The sequence below is a fragment of the Siniperca chuatsi genome, linkage group LG1 (genome assembly GCF_020085105.1).
Source record: "Siniperca chuatsi isolate FFG_IHB_CAS linkage group LG1, ASM2008510v1, whole genome shotgun sequence".
NCBI lineage: Eukaryota > Metazoa > Chordata > Actinopteri > Centrarchiformes > Sinipercidae > Siniperca > Siniperca chuatsi.
Window position 1 is genome coordinate 17,164,327 of NC_058042.1, and position 19,432 is coordinate 17,183,758.

General features: G+C 42.1%; 1 protein-coding gene across 1 annotated transcript in view; it reads right to left on the minus strand.

The window, feature by feature from the left end:
• Nucleotides 1–1,398: 1,398 nt before the first annotated feature.
• LOC122875502 overlaps nt 1,399–19,432 on the minus strand; it is a 149,054-nt gene continuing 131,020 nt past the window's right edge. The window contains exons 8-14 of the mRNA XM_044194719.1: nt 18,314–18,468; nt 17,957–18,188; nt 16,892–17,007; nt 8,151–8,238; nt 7,776–7,872; nt 3,018–3,079; nt 1,399–2,281 (exon numbers count right to left, since the gene is read on the minus strand). Of these exons, the coding sequence (XP_044050654.1) occupies nt 18,105–18,188; nt 18,314–18,468 (239 nt within the window). The 3' untranslated portion in view covers nt 1,399–2,281; nt 3,018–3,079; nt 7,776–7,872; ... (1 more) ...; nt 16,892–17,007; nt 17,957–18,104. The remainder of the gene's footprint in view (nt 2,282–3,017; nt 3,080–7,775; nt 7,873–8,150; nt 8,239–16,891; nt 17,008–17,956; nt 18,189–18,313; nt 18,469–19,432) is intronic.

Consider the following 19,432-nt stretch of genomic DNA (forward strand, 5'->3'; position numbering starts at 1 on the left):
GTACAGCTGAGACTGAAGGGGATGTTATGAGTTTTGCAGGTCATACACCAGAGTATTGAACAAATTACATCTAGGCATCACCAAAGTTATTACAATTTATCCTCTGGATGCCATGAATGTCTGTACAAAATATAGCAATCAATTCAATAGTTGAGACATTTCAGTAAAACCCAAAAATGTCAACCTCGTGGTGGCACTAGAGGAAAAGTCAGGAGATCACAAAAGTCATTATGGTTCATCATCTGGTGACCATGAATGTCTGTACAAAATTTTATGATAATCCATCCTAGATATTTCACTCTGGACCAGCTTGGTGGACCGGAGTCACGTCATTACTGTGGCTAAAATCTCCCCAAATGTCAACAATACAGGCATATCAGGCATTTCGGAATTTATCGGTATTTATTGGTCACCATATTTTTGCATTAACATTCTTGAGTATTCACAGACACTTCACTAGAGCCTGGGAGGACTTTGCGGGATATGCACAGTATGTAATGGCTGAATGTCTTTTAGATAGGGACTGCCTCTAAACACAATGCTTGGGGATATCCAAGGCATTAATAACAATTATTAGTGTTCTTTAGTTTCCTCAGACACATAAAGTGTGGCATATTGACTGCTATGCTGGAAAGAATGCTGCCTATTGATTTGGCTAAGGCAGAAACCAACAGTGTCCTCTTCCTGTAAGGCTGGAATTAATCCCATCATGCTGCCAGTGAGTGAATAATTTACCTACTATGACCCAGCGACCGTAGAGAGCCGCCTAACCGCTTCTGTGTGAGCTCACAGTACATCCTTGCTGATGCCTTCTGAAGTCAGATGAAATAAGAGATGGGCTCAACCCAATGCATGGAATGACAGGATGCTGCAAGAAACAGGAAAAAGACAATAGCTGCTGCGACTTTGATGAGAGCAGGAGAGCCATTTACTACCATTCCTGCAAGAGTATTGTTTGTATAAATCAGTAATTAAATCGAGTTGAAGAAAACTGTTTTCGTGAACTCTATTTTTGTATAAAGTCAAATGGAATTTACCAAACAAAACAGATACTATTTACTTCTGTTAGTAAATGTAAGAAACATAAGAGTGTTGCAGTATGCAGTAATGTTTTTACTGGTCCATTGTCTTATCCCTAACCAACACTTTGTGTATAGTGTACTACCATGCTTGGTCTACCTCCCGGTGGACTGTATGGTTACTAACAGCTCATCCACTCTTGCTTAGGGGTCTTATTTTGTTCTAGAAGAAAGACTTTATACTGTCAAACTCAGACATCCCATGTGATTGAAGGCCGATGGGCATGGAACTCTCAGAGCTGCCCTCAAAGCTGCAACAATGCCTGCTTTCACATAGCCAACTTGTGGTGGGTGGAGTGGAAGAACAAAGGCAGACTTGTTAGGGTTGAGATGCCTTTATTTTTCTTTTATTTGGCTGCAATTTCTTTTCTATCTGCCCATATTCATTAAGATTTTGGCTACATTGGCTTGTGGGGTCTGTGGCTCAAGTAGTTACTGTATGTGACTCAAAACACATGAAGCGCTCCACTTTTCTTTTGTCGAAATGAACGTACAGAAACTTACTCATAAAAAATTGATTAATACTGCTTTTTAGCTTAGCATGTTTTCAGCTTACATGTACTAAAAACTAATTAAATTAAAACACTGATGTGATTCAGGGCATTTGAACAGAAAACAAAAAATATCAGGGTACAAATTTAAATTATTCCTACAGCAGTTCCCATCTACATAACGTATCTAATCATCTAGAAGATCAAACCTTTTTAATTGCAGTTTGTTCAATATTTGCTTGTTAATCTTTACTGTACAAATTCTAAAAGTATAATTACAGTCACATCTGGCCATCTGAAGGTACTTATAACAAAAACACATCAGTTAAATCATCAAATGAGACTCAACAAAGACACAAAATAACAAAACTGTGTACTTGAGTGACATATACAAAACACATCTTTATAGCTTTTTATGACACCAAAAGTCTTTTTCCCCCAAGACACTTAATCAAGACTCTAAAATCATTCATGAAAACATTAGCAGATCTCCCCTGCTTATTATCAATAGATAAATGTCAGTCCATGGGATTGGAAAGGTGTGATCCACCCAATCAAAGTGCTGTCCAAATCTGCTTAGGTGCTCTCTCCTGGGCATGCAGAGACTCTCCAACTCTGCACACGTGGCTGCTGGGAACACACAGGTTGGCAGCCAAGACTCTTCTCCTCTCTGCTTGACTAATCAGAACTCCTCTCGCAGTCAGAGCACAGCTGAAGCATAAGAGACCTCATTCAGACAATAAATGCAATAAATGGACGATCAAAGAGCATTAAAGCTGCTAAAAACAAGGGATGTTACAATGCACTTAATCGTTATTTTTATTTTAAAGCAAAGAGATGATGCCTAGGGTTAGGTATTGTTTGAATTCTCTGGAGGTAACTTTCCAAAGTTTGACAAAATAACCCTGATGATGTCATAAGGTGTCTGATAAAAGACGCTACTGAGTTGCATTATGGGAAATGCAGGATCCAGTGTTTTTGGAGCTTAAGGACTAAAAGTCAGGATATCTTAGCCTCTGCTGCTTTGATTTTGACCATTTTTTGGTTTTTATATTTAATCTGGGTGCTCACAGATAAGGCTTTTTTTTTTTTAAAGGAACCTTTCAATTAAATAGTAGGTGACACAATGAAATAATATTGCCTCCTGCAGCTTTAATCAAAAGAAGCCAAAGTTCTCAAATGTTAAATGTTGTCAACCAGCAACATTACAAGAAGTCTGGCTAAATAATAGTCAAAAATTGGCAAAATCTTAATTTATGAATAAGTAAGTAAAGAACAACTAAATACACTTCCGTGTCAACTTGCTGTACTTGAGTTTTTGATACCCTGACACATTTCGGTTGGTACCAAAAAAAGTACTTTCAATACCCAGCCCTAATGATGCCTCATATGTATGTAGTGACCTCTGCTAATCACATTTCAATCACATGAGTATGAATTGACCTACCAGTGCACTGAGCAGGTTTCCAGCAGCTGCTGTGTCACTAAAGCCTGGTCAATATACAGTAGCTGGAGGGAGAAAACATCGACTGTCAGCTGGCAAAATCACAAGAGCTAAAATCGTACTGTAACAATGCTGCACAAATACCCAATCAGCAATCGCTTGTTATGCTCTTTTCTGTGTCAAAACACTCCCTTATTACATGATGGGACAAAAAGGTTGATGGCTTTGTTATTTGTAAAACAGGTCTCTAACCAGATGTAAATTGTAACAGAATGCAAATTTGCTCTGCTTATTCTGGCCGAGCTTCCACAGTGTTCCAATCCCTGTTAAGCTTCTTGTTGACCGCGTCTGCCAGCTTTGTGTACACAATTGGCTCCTCAGCTATTCCAACTGCATCGTTAATGTCTGCCCTTTTGTGCTGCTCATTTCCACCGGAATAAACAGAATCACACGTGCAAAATTACTTTCTAACACAGATAATTAGCCGAAGAAACAATCCTGAGTATGAATAGTAATGTGCCTCGGTAACATTATAACTTTTAAGCATGGGAAAAGGAGGGAAACAAGCTTATCAAATAAAGCTTGAAAATGTGCAGTGAATGAAATGAGTCAATCATTTTAATGTGAGATGGAAGCCCCGAGGAGAATAAATAAGCAATCGTCACATCATGCAGGGAGAACAAATGAGCATGGTACAGAATTAGGTAGGGTCACATTATGCCAGAGCTGTGAGTGTGGGATGGGCTAATGAGCTGTGTGAGCGAGTGTGTGTTTCTGTTTGTGTGAATGTGTATAGGAAGAGAAAGAGGAAATAAGAGATGAAAAAGCTGATCCCTAGCCCTCAAAATTCTAATGTACATACTAAGACGGCCAGACAAACAGACACACAAGCGGCAAGTCAAGCAAGAGACAAAGATAAAAGTAAGAGGGGCTGGTGGAGGGGAGGTGGGCTATCAGTCGACTTGGCATCTGGGGCAAGTAGACATGCAGGCAGACTGAGCAATGGGCAGGTAGAGCAGCCAAACAGACAAAAAGAGAAGTGCCTCAGAAGGACCAACGGCACAGAGCTTTCAAAGGCGACTCATAGTCATTAACTATTCAATCACATAAAGGAAAGCTGAAGGCGTGAAAGGTTGCGGACCGAAGCACTTTTGCTTCAGTGCATTAAGAGCCTGGTCCAGCACTCTGGCTGCGTGAAAGAGAAATAGATTGCCTCCCAGGAAGATGACTGCTCAAAGGAGTTGGCTTTTCCCCCTTAATAACAGCAATCTGCTGTGAAAATCTAATCCCAAGTACCATTTACACTGAATCTAGATAACTTCTGCTTGGAAAAGCGTACAATATGAATATTTCATTCCCTGATATACAAATAAACAGAACCCCCTCCCCCCATCAATCAGAGGACGTTCTCAAAATAAGTGAACTGGAAGAGCAAATTGCTAATGAATACTGTGCTGCTAGAAATGCACATTTTAAAATGGCATTATGGGTATGTTGTTACAACTGGTCGAAATGAAAATACAATTCGTCACAAGAGCGGAAAAATTGATTTGATCGTACAGACATGGGTGTACATGACCCGTATGGTCATAAAAAAGAAAATCTTAAGTGAAACACTCACAATGTTGATAACCTGAGTGACATACAACAACAAACCAAGCATGAACACTGTCCCTCAATTGAAGTAATAGCTCCATCTTTGCCATTAAAGTTAGATATGGACGCATCCTTTAAGCCCCCTGCTCTGGCCTAATTCCCACTCCTCAGTGGTGGATGAGAGGGATCAGAAATCCATCCATATGCATGGCTAACTATCTGTAGAGGGGATGTCAGGTCTCAGCCTGACCAGCTTTCTGAAAGTACTGGTAATGACACTTAATGAAAGCTAGGGAGCCGAGCTCTGAGAGGGAAAGCCTGTGCTTGTACTCCCCCAGCACCCAACCAGCATCCAGACCAGGCCGTCAGATGCCATAAATAAACAAACGTGCTGCGTGAGAATAGATGTGCTATTTCACTAGCTTCTCCCATGCCATTCCATCCAGTTATTTATCTATTTATTATTATTCCCAGGATCTCTGGTTTGCTTTCAGCCCACCTCTGTACTCCTGGCTCCCCTGCAGGCTTTTTGAATGTCCCAAAACATTAGCTGGGCTTTGCTCCAGTCACCCTGCGACCCTTAATGGGCTGAGTCTGCATCAGCTCTCCACTGATCTCCACAAATATACACACACAAAGAGCTGTCAGACCACTGTAAATCAAGCAAATATTCAGACATGTCACAGATCTCCTCTTATTATCAAACACACTGCTTACTCCACTTTCTCTAGTGGATTAACAAACTCGACCAAACCCCTTCTAGCCCTAGTTAAGCTGTCATCGTTTTAATTGGACTAGTTTGGCATACAAAGGAGCACTTGTGCCTCCAGTGATGCAGGTGTTATGGCTGAAGCTGAGAAGAGAAGGGTGAGGAGTGCACTTTGGTTGCAGTGATGTCTGTGTTGAGAAGGATGGTGAGGCTCAAAGTAAACAACAGGAATGAGGGGATAGAGAGGATCATCTTAGCACAAGCCCCTAATCAGTACAGTCAACACATGGCAGATTGGGTTCACATCTTTTTCACCTAGCTCTCGCTCTGCCTCTGTCCTTCCACCACCAGAACTTATCCCTTCTATCAGCCCCAATTTCCCTCCTTTCAATCTGAGAGGAGATCAGATAGGAACATGTTGCAGGCAAATGCCAGGTAACACAAATCTGGTTTACTTTGAGGCCTGGTGGTATTGGCTGAGAAAAATTAGATGGCTTTAACTGTGGGACACCATTCCAACAACTAATAACCCTTTCCCAAGCAACACATAAAATTCATATTTTATTTAGAAAACGTTAGATGTTTCCATGGTGATGCTTGAGTGACATGTTTACTTAGAAGTGTCCTGTGTGGTTTCGGTGAACACTAACAGCGACTAACACTTATCGGCCTGTCTGGATAGAGGAGAGAATGTCCTTGGGTCAGCTGGGTGAAAAGTTTGCCAACTCTAGAGACTCAAACTGAGCTGGGAAAGTGAGACCTCTTCCTCCACCGTGTCCTTTGATCACTGACTTCCTTTGCCACCCTCAACATTTCCCAGCTAACTCCACAAATGTGTCTTCAGTGTTAACAAGCTTTAGCCATCAGTCGAGGCTGGACTACACAGGTCGGGGATGACACAAGCTGGCCAGAGTAGAACACATTACAGTGGAGGTCATCCTGGGTGCAGAAGGAGAGGAGTGCTAAATATGGTTGTATGTAAAAGAGAGCCTCTGCTCTGTGAGATGGTAAGTAAAATGTACTGGGGCTGCATTAGGACAGCAGCAGGACCCAGAGGCACAACGGGCGGGGGGGACGACACACACGACGACTTCAAACACTGATGTGCAGGCTGTTCAGGGCTCTCATACTGCTGACCATTAGTCACAAAAACACACTGAGGCCTATGCTAATCCCAGACAAGCAAAATTCAACATGACAGCCAATAAAATCCTTGGAGTTATACAGCAGCTTTGCTTTTCAGTGATACTGTCTGTGATGTGCTGGTGAGTGTTTGTATTGACCCGTGTTTCAGATGAGCCACTCCAGAAACACTCACGCTCTGTCTGAAAGCTCACTGCTTTGTCACCGACACTGTCTCTGGAGTCGACCGGAGCAAAAGCAGAGAGCATGTAGTCACAGAGGGGCTCGTATAGATTTGCAGCCTCTTTTGGAAGAGAACTGGAGTCTTCTCCAGGACTATGATACTTTAACAGAGTAGAATGATCAGAGACAAAGTCACCAAATCATGTACTGTCTCAGGTCAGTGGCTGCAATGTCTCACTAGTAAACTTGGTCAAAGGATGCAGAGGAATGGAACCACACCACAAATAAGGCTGATTTTACTGTGCCTATGGTAGGAATCAGTTATGCTAATTTTCTTTTGATCAAGTAGACACACTGGCAACATTTCTGAATTGGGCTTTCAAACTGGCGGAGGCCTAACAAGAAACATGTATGTGCTTAGCAGAAGCAACAGTTCCTTAACTCATGTCTTAATGGAGCAAAGTCTGCCTTGTGCTGCTACACAAACATGTCACACACTCTTACTCACTGTAATATATTCTGTTTCTAGTGCCCCCTTTACATTAAAGAGTGACTTAACATCAAGTTGAAAAGTATTGTTTTGAATGACCTCTTCTGGTTCGAAGTTTCCGGTCTGTTGTATGTTGAGTCCATGTTTAACCTGAGAATGTCTGTTACTGTCACTCTTGGATGTCACTCAGTGCTGAGCTTTATGTATGCACTTGAGGGCAGTACCTGGGTCAGGACCTAGATGCCAAATATAAACTTGTCATACTCTGTATTAACATAATAAATCTGTTTCATGTGATTTGACTGAAATATTTTGTGTATTTAATCAACACCACAAACTGGATCCTGTGTTGTAGGTAATTGATTTCTGGAAAACTATACATAAAGCATATATAAAAAATATATGGTTATTATTTTCCAGTACAGTATACATACATTTTTAACACACACATTAAAAATACAATTATCATATAACAACTTGCATTATAGTCAAAATAGGCATTTCATCATCAGCAACTGTAAATTATGTATTAATCACGCTAAGTGCTCCAGCACTTTGTTGAGGCTTCATTACAGTTTCTGTTTGTGTGACAACCCAACATATATAAAATGAATGTAAAAATTTGTAGATTTTGCCCAGTGACTTCTCACTCTGTGTATACCTGGATCTTCTTCTCTTCAATCCTCTTCTCGTCAACCTCAGCTTTAAGTCTCCTGACCTCAATTTGCCAAGCCTCCTGCAGGTGGATTCATGTGTGCCTGTACATACACAAAGACACACATACACACAAACAAGAAGTGCGCTGTATTTCACACACTGTTGCATTTGAGAGTAAAGCACATAAATTTAACTCTCCTGTCCACTCTTTCTTAGTGGAGATGGATGATCTTCTTTTATTTTCAGTGCCAGTTTTTCATTTGCTTGCCTGCAGCTATGTAGGGATATGATAAAAATGTGCATTAGCTATTGTTGGGATAGAAACCAATTATTGTGCAAGTGCAGAGTAGCAGTAGTGTGGTGTGTATTAAGGCCTTACTTGTGTTCCAGGACCGACTGGTTGACAGTGGAGAGCATCTTGTAGACACGAGAGCCGTCTGACCGAACACACAACCTCCACCATTGGACTGGGACAGGGAGTAAAGGACAGAGGACGTGGGAGGGAAGTAAAATATAACAAAATCCCATATCTACAGCAAACTGTTTTTGTCAATACCTCAGCTATTGCTCTACTGTACTTCTGTTTTTACAGACTCAAGCTTGGAGTGTAAAGCCTAAAAGGAAGAGACACAGAGACACTAAGAAGCAAGGAGACATTTACATTCAAGACTAATTATGGTGTTAGACTGATGAAGCCTAGGTATGTTTTTGTTGGACCTGGACTACCTTAAAGTCATAGCTATCCCTGAGAGAAAGTATCACAACCATTATTAAAATGACTCCCATACTGCCAGCAAAGCCTGCTACTCTTTGCCCCACTGCAAGTTAGACAATCTGCTCTGCAAAGCCTGCTCTCACTCATACAAGCCTGGAGGAGGAGAAAGCATAATAAAAGATGGTAAAAGCAATGGTTACTTGCAAAATAACAATAAATATTAAAAAAAACATATTTAATATTCAATATCATAATTTGCATATATCTAATCAGGGTAAGGGTCTATTATCTATATCTCTATCACTGAGGCGGCTACCTAATAAAATCACCCTTAGTTCTGTGACTCATTCAAAAATATAATTCTGGTGTAGACTTACTTCACCGACTTGCTTTAAAAAAAGGAATTATAGACTTAATAGACGTAATAAAAATCTGTACACAGCCTGTCAGTGGCTACCTTGTTGTGTCACTCGTTCCCCTAGCTTCAGCCCCACAGCCATTTCCTGCTATTGAGGGAGACGAAGGCTATGAGCACACCACCACCATCACCAATGACCTTTCCACATGCCCAGGGAGCATGCAATGCAGAGGAGAGGCAATAAAAGTAATGAAAGAAGCAAAGGCAATTAAAGTGGTGTGTGTGAGGGGAGTGTGGCGGAGATGAGCCTAACTGGAATGCACTACAGCTCCATATCCCCCATAATCCCTGCGTGATCGCAGAGCAACCCTGGTGTGCTCCCAGTCTGATCACCTTCTCGCAGCATTCACTAGCTAATCCGTGCAAAACGACAGCAATGCACATGCACTATACACACACACACACACACACACACACACACACACACACACACACATATTAAAGTTGTTCAGAGATATACACATCTCTGCACACACACTGCTAGAGTAATTATTATAGGCTATATACAATATGTACTGCACGACAAAGTGAGGAAACTACTAAAAATAAATTACCAAACACAAACACATTCAGGCACAAATGCGCACAAACACATGCTCACACATTTAGTTCTAGAAAATGAGTTGCTCTCCTCTCGCCCTCTGTTCCCACTGTTTCCTTGCGGCCAGTGAGAATCATTAATGCCCTCCCTCTGATGCAGCCACACAACCAACAGCAATTATTTATAAAAGCAAAAAGTGAAAACAGACAGCGAACGCACAAATATACATGGCACATAATCATTATTTTTTTGTTAGGCTGGCTGTGTGGGAGTTGAGGAGGTGGCAGCAGCTTGGACTTCATTTTCTCTAGCGGAGTTTACTGGCCGCAAAATGACAAGGATGCTTTTCCTAAACCAATTAAGAGGCTGCAGTGCTGCTGTTACCATGTGACATTGACAGCACTTAAGGAGGTTGACGCCAGGTCTCAGAGATGAGCCAGAGATGTGCTCAGGAGTCAGCACACACACACACACGCAGAGAAATACATGCACACATATCAATAAAGGGAATGGCACCATAGAGCTGAGAGCAAGTAACAATGTGTACACCAGGAGCTCCAGACCAAAACAAATATATAACTAACAAAATACTAATACATGAGGTCCACAGTATTGAGGTTTGGCTAAAATAAAAAAAAAACAAAAAAAAAACAAAACTATCCAGCTGGTAATACCACAAAGCATTATATTCTACTGCACACCCAGGCCTTGAGTCTGGAAAAAGACCTCATTATCTAATCAGCTTTAGGAATACACAGAAAGGGCAAAGAGTTTCCCCTTTTTCTTTACAACAGAACCTGATCTTGCCTGTAGTGTACAATTAGTGAACAGTGTGACCTCTGGAGGTTACGACTCTTCTTGAGAAAAGGCTGTGCGGTCCACGCTAATGACCAGAATGCTCTGTGAAGAAGCTAGCACTGTGCCCCTTCTCTGCTCTGGTTATCTTAAACTAATACCCACTGTTGAGAAAGTAGATGAGACTCATTTTCCTTCCTATTACAGACCACTCACATCATAGTGGTACTTGGGGCTTGTAAGGCATTGGCTGGTCAAAGTGCCGCTTAAAGAGGGGAGAGCTGATGGGTAACTAGGCCTGATCAGTATCAACTGTGGTCCTTGCTGCTCAGATACTGGGAGCAGCTTTGGGCGACAGAAAGTGCATATTCTAAATCTGCAGCTCACTACGTGAGTACTTTGGTGCTTAGTCCTCTCCTGCTGGCCTTCCCTCTGTCAGCTGGAAACCTCTCTGCTGCAGATGGGCCATAACACAGAGAAGACTTGCCACCCCACGATTCCTCTCTGCTGCAGCACACACAATCAAACACACATGGCAAAACGACATCGACATCTCTATTTTTACATTTATGGGGAATTCTGTTTTTTAACCTCTATATGAGCTTTGTTGAGGATCCAGATTAAAACAGAATTGTCTACTGCCCAATCTTTGGTTCATGCTGTGTTGAGGAAGGCCAAAAGCCATGTCCCCAATACAGATGGGTGATAATTAAAAAAGGAAGAAAACATAAAGCATCTTACTGAAGTGTTGGATCACCACGTGCTGCCAGAACAGCTTCATTGCACCTTGGCATAGATTGTACAAGTCTCTGGAAGACATAATCCAAAAGATATTGCCTCATCTTGTGTTTTGAGTTTATTTTTAAGTGTTTTTGGCAGTGCAGACCGATCTAATGCGCTGCTCAAAGTCCCCACAGGTGCTCAGTTGGGTTGAAATCTCTGAGGGCAAACGTCTCCCATGTGCGTGACTGTGGAAGCCATACCATATGATTCACACCATTTTCATACTCTTCATCTAACTATACCCTAACTTTCAGTGACCCTTCGTGCCCTGTAAGATAAGTTGTACTTTTATTGATCCCCCGTAGGGGAAATTCAATTTGACATAGCGGCACAGGGGAATAAATAAATCTGTGTGTATATACATGTGCAAAGTTAAAAAACTATACAAACACCCATACAGAATCTGTTTGTATATATACATGTGCAATATCAGTGGTGGTGACAGTTTAACTATAAGTGGTATATTGTTTTGAGTCTCAATCAGTAGAGGTAGGAGGTACTGGGTGCTGTGGCTGGATGAGTCTGTGGCTGAACTTGCTCCTGAGCTGCCTCAGTTCAGCATAGAGAGGATGAGAGGGGTTGTCCATGATAGCTTTCAGCTTCCCTCTCATCCTCTTCTCTCTCACTGCCTCCACTCTGTCCAGTTCCATCCCCACCACAAAGCTGGCCTTCCTCACCAGTTTGCCCAGTTTGTTGGCATCACAAGTCACCTCCGCAGCACACCACAGCAAAGACTGGCTACTAAAGACTGGTAGAACATCTGTAGCAGCCTAGTGCACACACTGAAGGACCTGAGCCTCCTCAGAAAGAACAGCTTGCTTGTCTGTTCCTGTAGAGGACCTCAGTGTTATCTGACCAGGCCATTTTTTGTTGAGGTGCACCCCAAGGAACTTGTAGGTGTCCACTTTCCCCCCCCCCAATAGCGATAGGGGTGGAGGGCCTCTTGCTGCACCGGAAGCCCACTACCAGCTCCTTGGTTTTCCCGATGTTGAGCTGTAGGTGGTTGCTGTTGCAACATGGTGACATCTGCATTTATTATATTATTCAGGGTTTTCCTTTAATTTGTCACCCATCTGAAGCTCCTGAAGACAATTCCTACATGAAGGAGCTCAAACTCCAACAATACTAGTAGGAGTTGCACTCTAACTGCCTCTTTGCTCTTTCAGGTGAAAGCCAGCTCAAACTCAGCTCTTTGAGTCCGTCCTTTCTCGGAGCTGACATTAAGCTAACTGCAAGGCCTCTCTCAAATAGGACACTGGAGCCTATGCACCTACATATCATTCAAAACATGCACAGAGCACCAACTAAAGTGCATATGGCAGAGTAATCTGCTCAGACTTGATTCATTTTCCCCTGAAATGTATAATATGCAACAGTGGTTCTGAACACTTCTGGCTTGTGACCTCTTAAAATAAACGAGTGCCTGCTTGCACATCATCACTGGCATTCTTAATGCAGAATGGTAAGTAGTTTCTAAAGCATGATTTCCCTTTTCAGATTGAATCCTTTGATATTAAAGATCCAAAAAGAAAAGGACAAATTAAACAAATCAATATCAATAACTATTTGTAGTGGAAAGCTGTATTTTTGGCTCTTTGACTGCTTTCCAGCTCTGCTTTGTGCTGCTGCATCTGAACCATCCTGGCCCCTGGATAGCACTCTGCAGCTCCATTACACACTCCTGGAGACTGCTTACAGTCCTCCACCAGCTAAAGAGAGAGATAAAGGGGCAGCTGTCAGTTACGCCCCTCTGTCCTCATCTCCCCTAATCAGCTCCCCCATCTCATGGAGCTGCATGGGTGTCAGAGTTTCATGTAGGACTAAGTTTGACAGTCACGTTCAATCTTAACTGTGGCGGAGATTTAAAGCACATAGGTGGGCAGATGAAAGATACCCCTTATATGCATGAACGAGATCAAATTGGGATTAAGGAGATTAATTTCAGATGGTAATTGAGAAACTTTTTCATCAGATTTATCTAAACTTTCTAAAAGATGTCAAATGTGGTGTGATTTAATTTGCTAACAGATGAATGGTTGGTAAATTGCTGTGCTTCAGGCTTGTGTCCCTTTGGTTGGTGTAAAATCATAAATCGTCAAATTTCATGACTTGTGAAGATCTGACTCATTTCTCTTGGCTTCCTCTGGGGTTAAAAAATAATTACTAGTTTTGAAACACAAATTCAGACTGAAACTAATTCAATTTGTGAGTATGGCTGGAGGGTGACTCTGACTGGGGTATAAATGTTGTAGCTTGGCTTCAATCAGAAGGCAAGCATGGGAGAACAATCCCCCTTCAGAGATGACAAAATGACCTTGGAAAGCACACAGTTCAGACACTCAGTTGGGAACATGAATTTATATCATGATGCTCACCTTACTGGTGCTGCTAGACATCATAAATATCAACAGACAAACACAGACAAGAATGCTTTCTTATAACAAAAGTGTGATAATGTCTCCTTTAGTAATACAAATATTAACACATGTATTGGTGTGTACAAGGGTGTCATACATGATCAATTGATTAGACATACTGTAATACTGAAATTTATTTCTGTTTTGATTTGAGATTAACCGGTGTTTAGACATTTCCTTAAATTCTTGCTCAGTATTTGTTGGGGTATTTGTATAGGTGGTTTCAAACCGCACACCTTATCTACCAATGGTTTATACTGGTTATACTGTGCAATATGTTAAAAACTAAATGAACATTTTGAAATAAAATATGTTTGTCTCTTTCATTCTTGGTATAAAAATTTTATATAAAAAATATCTCTCAAAACTAACTCTGACACACATTTAGTGTGGGGGGTTTGTGCCAATTATGATGAAAAAAAGAATTTCAGCAGGTAAATTTAACAACATTGAATCCAAAACAAAAGAAGCAGGGGAGCTACTGACCTGGTCTTATTCATTTGGCATCAGTTCACCTTAACATAAACATTTTATGATATAAGTTTGATAATTCCAGTAAAACAACAAAGCTGGAGACTACAGAATAAAAGTTTTCTAGCATTTCTGGATCTTTTGACCTGACTGTGAACTGAATCAAAACTTGTCTCAAAGTTGTCTGAACTTCTCTCTGACCTGACCGCTCCTGCTGTCTGGCTTGTTTTATGGTACATGAGACAGGTTTCAGTTTGCTCTTGAAGTTGACACACAGGCCACAGGCTTCACCGTTTGCCATTTGTGGAAAGTTCTTGGTCAAAGTAGCTTACAGAACCATGAGCATTTACATTTCTAGGATGGCTGGGAGCCAACAGAGAGTCAAACATATCTAAGCTTTGCATGCAGAACCTGAGTCAAATGAAAAACAAAAGTATATTATTAACATTATGCTCTTCATGTTGTTATGTTGTTGAGAATTAACCAAACAAATCAGGGTAGAGTGAGTCGAATCTTTGGCTTGAAAGCCAATAGTGCTACGATTAAGTGAATTGAGGATGAAAAGATTTAAATCCTGATAAGATTCAAGCAGATAAAACATGCACAACTGAACCAACCATGTGTTTACAGAGCAGTACACTGAGACACTTACTTCAATCAATATATTGATGTTTTGTAATAGGCTCTAAATGACTCAGGTTAGAGACTGCTGTGCAGCAAACCTTCTCACTGCTTCTGCGATTCATTTTAGCACGAATATAAAACAGCTGAGATGGCTAAGAAAAACTAGATGACTATAAAAAATTTGAAATCCATGTTTTGTTGATCCAAATGACATACATGCAAATAGCCTTTGGGTTTGTTTCTATATGTCCCCTTCACAAGTGTCCTACAAACGAGACGTCACACATATGTCAGCACATTCCTGCTCACTGATTGCAAGCTACTCTAGATACAAGCAATATGCACTGGCACCATCTATGGGGGGGCATTGGGTTTTATGTCCCCCTCACCAAGTTTCTTTATTATAAATTAGACAACATTACAGTTAGCAACTTCTTTTTTCATCTCCATGTGATGGCAGTGCCCAGTTGTTAGGTTAGTAGGCTGTTCTGTTTGCTTTCCACATGTTGTACCATGTCGATACTGTATTTGCATTTCTGGCGAGAAGTAGCTGGGTGATGATGCCATTTACCTTAATATAATGCAGCTGTTGGGTGTAATATGAAATGGAAATAAACATGAAGTGAAACTTGGTACTCAATCACATGGATGGTATATCCTGATAAGAGCTTATTTTTTCTTGAGTGGTCTTAATACATCTCCCTACTTTCCTTCAGTTCTCCCTCCAGCTGTAGCACTTGTTCAGGGCTGTGGACTCTTTACAGGAAGCGGGCCAAGTTCTCCTCAACCTCTTTCCTCAGAAACTTCGCCTGAGATCTGAATCCATTGTCACAAACTATAAAACAATTTATCCTACCATCCTTTAAATGACAACCTCAAAAGTGAATTATTTTTCCGAAAATCTACCAAAAACTCTGCGTACACTAAAATGGCTATATTAACATTTAACTTATTATTAATCCTTTTCTAACACATTTCCTTATTGATTCCGTCTCTATTCAGCCCAGTCGTAGGAAATTAAAGTGCTGTTAAGTATGTCATGCATGGAACTAAATCAACAGACTGCGTGTGTGCATGTGCGACAGATTCAATCTGACCAAGCTTTAACATTTAATGAGCGGATATTTAGTAATTCTGCCTGTACAGTGTTGTTCTGTATGTCAGCTTATTTTGTGATGGTGATGTGTCACTGGGGCATAAGTGATAAAACTAGAATCAGAGAAGCTTGTGTGTGTGTGTGTGTGTGTGTGTGTGTGTGTGTGTGAGAGAGAGCTGACCAGGGCCTATTTACTGCCAGGTGAAGCAACTAATTAAATATCAGAGGGCAGGCAAGCTCACTCCCCACTCTCTCTCCAACATTCACTAGGACCACAGCCATGGGTCAGAGCCCTTATAAACACAGTGAGGTTGAGTGAAGTTGTGTGGAAAAGGAAGAAGAAAAATTGGGCTGGGTGGAGGGTGGCACACTCCCAGTGAGCCCTCTGGAAAGCCCTTTTTCTCCTCCCAGTTTCACCACTGGAATGCATATGAGAGAGTAAAGTTGGTTTACAGATATAGAGGAGAATGTATGGGGAAGTTTAAAGAGTGCTTTCATCACAACATGCTGTGTCACTGACTCTGTGTAAGTGTGTGTCAGGAGCTGGTGGTGGTAAGGGATACTGTGGGAAAAGCCCGGAGCCTTTCCAATGCTCACCTCCCTCTTCCATTGACAAGTGAGGTGCAGTAACAGCTAATCGATGGCTAGTGAATTCCCTGTGCACCCCCCTCACCAGGCTGATCAATATTCCTGGCAATTAGAATTCCCTATCTGCATGGCTGTAGGGACCTTGGGGTGGCTCGCCAGCCCAAAAACAACTAATTTAGTCCTCAGCCTATCACTTAATTACTAAATCCTCCCTAATGCCTATTGGCAGGTGGCGAGCATACTCACAGCAGCCCCAGCGGCTGAGTGAACATGAGACCTTTGGCAAGGTGCTGTTTAAGATGCTCCCATCCCACTTCAGCTAGCCAGTAAACATCTGATTTCACACGAGGCCCCGACCTGAAATGATCCGCCTATTGAGCGCCTGGCCCACACGCAGCCCAGATGGATGGCAATGTGTGGGAGGGTGAGGGGATAGAGGATACAGGACACCAACAGTCACAGTGCGAAAACATCTGTCAGTCACTAGTTGTGCACAGCAGTGCCTCTCGCACACACTAAAGTGTTCACAGTCAGATGATTTCCTGGTGTTTTTCAAATTGACTAGGGAAAACATGAGATATAAATTAAATGCAGTCTCATGGTAATTCATATTGTAACTGCTCAGAGAGATGCAAATATTAGGCTCTTAACACTATAGGGAATACAGTATACCTGTAGATTTGCAGTTAATGCCCTGGAGCTGCTCAGTCTTCACCACCTCTGCTGAGTCTGCTGATGCCCACCTGCTGACAACAAAGTCTTCTTCTCCTGTCAAGCCTGTTCCTGGGCTGATATATACACAAAACAGACATCTAAAGTGAAACATATACAAAAACAAATGTATATGCACTGTCACACATCCTATAGACACATTTGTTCCTGCAGCAAAGCTTTCCTGGGTGACACTTTAGAGTGGTTGCCCGGAACTGTTAAGTATAGAGTATTATAGAGTCCCCTGCCAGGTAGACTTACCTTTTCAAATAATTGTAAGTACGGTATTTTGTTTGACGTGTCCTTTTTCTTGGACTTCACTTTCTTTACCTGCATTTACTTTTTGCAGATCTTTTTCTATGTGCATCCATATGTTCAGATTCCTTTGATATGCGTGATGGAATGTTTTCATAGTTAGTGTGAGTGGGTTTTTGTAAGTGAATATGTTGTGTAGATTAGTGCTGTGTATCACACAAAAGGCCTAGGGCTGTGAATTGATAGGCAATTTCCTTGCAGGTGAGTGGCTGAGGCAGCTGCCACATCACGCACTCAGGTGACTGTCTCACGCAATATATTAAAGCCAGCACTGGAGGCTAGCTGACCTGACACAAAAGCCTGTCACTGTCACTGCCCCTACTTTTTCCCTCTCTCCCAGACTTATACGATTTCAATCATTCTCTCTTTGTTTCAATGTCTTTTTCATTTTTTGATTTTGTCATTTCAATAGCCTCTTCTTGAAGACATGAGCAAAACAGACTGATAAGAGGCTGACACTGGAGCAAAAAAAAATCTGACAACTTTCCCTCTAAAAGACTTTCAGGAGATTCAGGACATTTCTGCCCCATCTGACAGTGAAGAATGTAGATGTAGAACAAAGAGATGAAGCAAGATGTGTCACACAAGTGATTAGCTGGACCCACAGACACACTGTCTTGAACTATTGCAATTTCCCCACAAACCACTGAGAAATGTACGACAATACTTTCTCAATCAGGCAGAGAGACCAACTGCGCTGTTTTCCCATACCTGAGTCATTGCAGTGGCCTTTGTCTTTCTTGAGCTCCTGCGTACTCTGCAACAGCAGGGCTGGGGGGAGGCCATGCTGGGTCTCTGTGCTGTATCAGTGGAGTACTGCCATCAGGCTGTGGTCCTCCAGCTGCTTGCTGCTGTGCCTTCACAACCTCTCTCCACAGAGCTTTTTGTATTTTCTATAGATCCATCTCTGCCTAATGCAGTAGTCCATCCCTTTTCTGCAAAGCTGTGGAGAATGTGTGAAAAAAGACAATGAGTATTATGTGTGAGATTGTTTGTGAGTTTAATTGCTCAATTCACATATAGGGAATAGCTTCTAACTGTAACGCGAGTACATGTTGCAGCTGGTACCTGCTTCCTTTCAGTGGTTTGGCTGTGAGCAGCCTCTGGGTCTCTATCCAGTGTGGTAACCCTCTGCTCTCGAGCTGTTATCTCCTGCAGACTGCACTGGCCCCTAACAGGACCTGCGCCTGCAGCCGATCCCCTGCCTCCTGAAGGTGCAACACCTCGAGACAAGAATGCAAGCACTCAGTCAGGACACATATTTAACCTCACACAATTTTACAGTATGTGGGGATAAAAAGTATAATTTGATAAACTGGTATTTTTTTGCAAATGCCAGTCTATCTGTCAGACTGCCGTCTTTGAGCTGGTTGAGTCTGGGCACCTCTACTCAGCCGATACACCTCTGCACAATGCATACTCAACTCCTGGATGCCTTGGGCACACTGCTGCAGGGCCTGGGGGAGAGCCTGCCACGCATACACATGCACTCGCGCACACACAGCGCTGTCACTTTCCTGTCCCATACCCATGGAAATGGCCTGAGGTGAGGTAAGGATAGGTGCCCGAAGCTTTACAAATCCTCTTGAAGGACAGAGCAGAAGAGGGCCTGCCTTCCTCCACCCCCAAGCTATCTCCACACCTGCTGCACAGCACTCACTTGGCTGCCTGCCCCTAATTTGGTATTTCCACAAAGATGACATATGTATCAGGCAGAGCAGGAAATGTCATGGGTTTAGGAGAGAACAGCTTCCTGACAGGTGTCACCTCCAATCTGCACAAGCCAGCGTCTGATGTGTTAACTATTCAATTAACCAGCACATCGCACTGAGTGGGTGCCAGCACCTAATTACCTCTGAGACCTTGCCTGTGAATAGAGTGAAATATGTGCGTGCATGTGTGTGGATGACAGGTCACACATCATGTTACTGTTAAGGGTTCTTCTCACTCTGAACCACCTTGACATTCACATAGAATATGTGGTTTAGAGTATGTGCATGTGTTTGTGCGTGTGAGAGAGAGAGGGGCAGGGTGTTCTCTTCCATCCTCAGTCACTTCTCTCCCTGTTTGCATCTCTCAGCACCAACCAAACGCTGCAAGAAAAAAAGCTTTTTGCTTTGAGTAAAATATGATTGCAAACATTAAATGAAAATAAAAACAGTATAATTTAGCCATGTTTGAAAATTA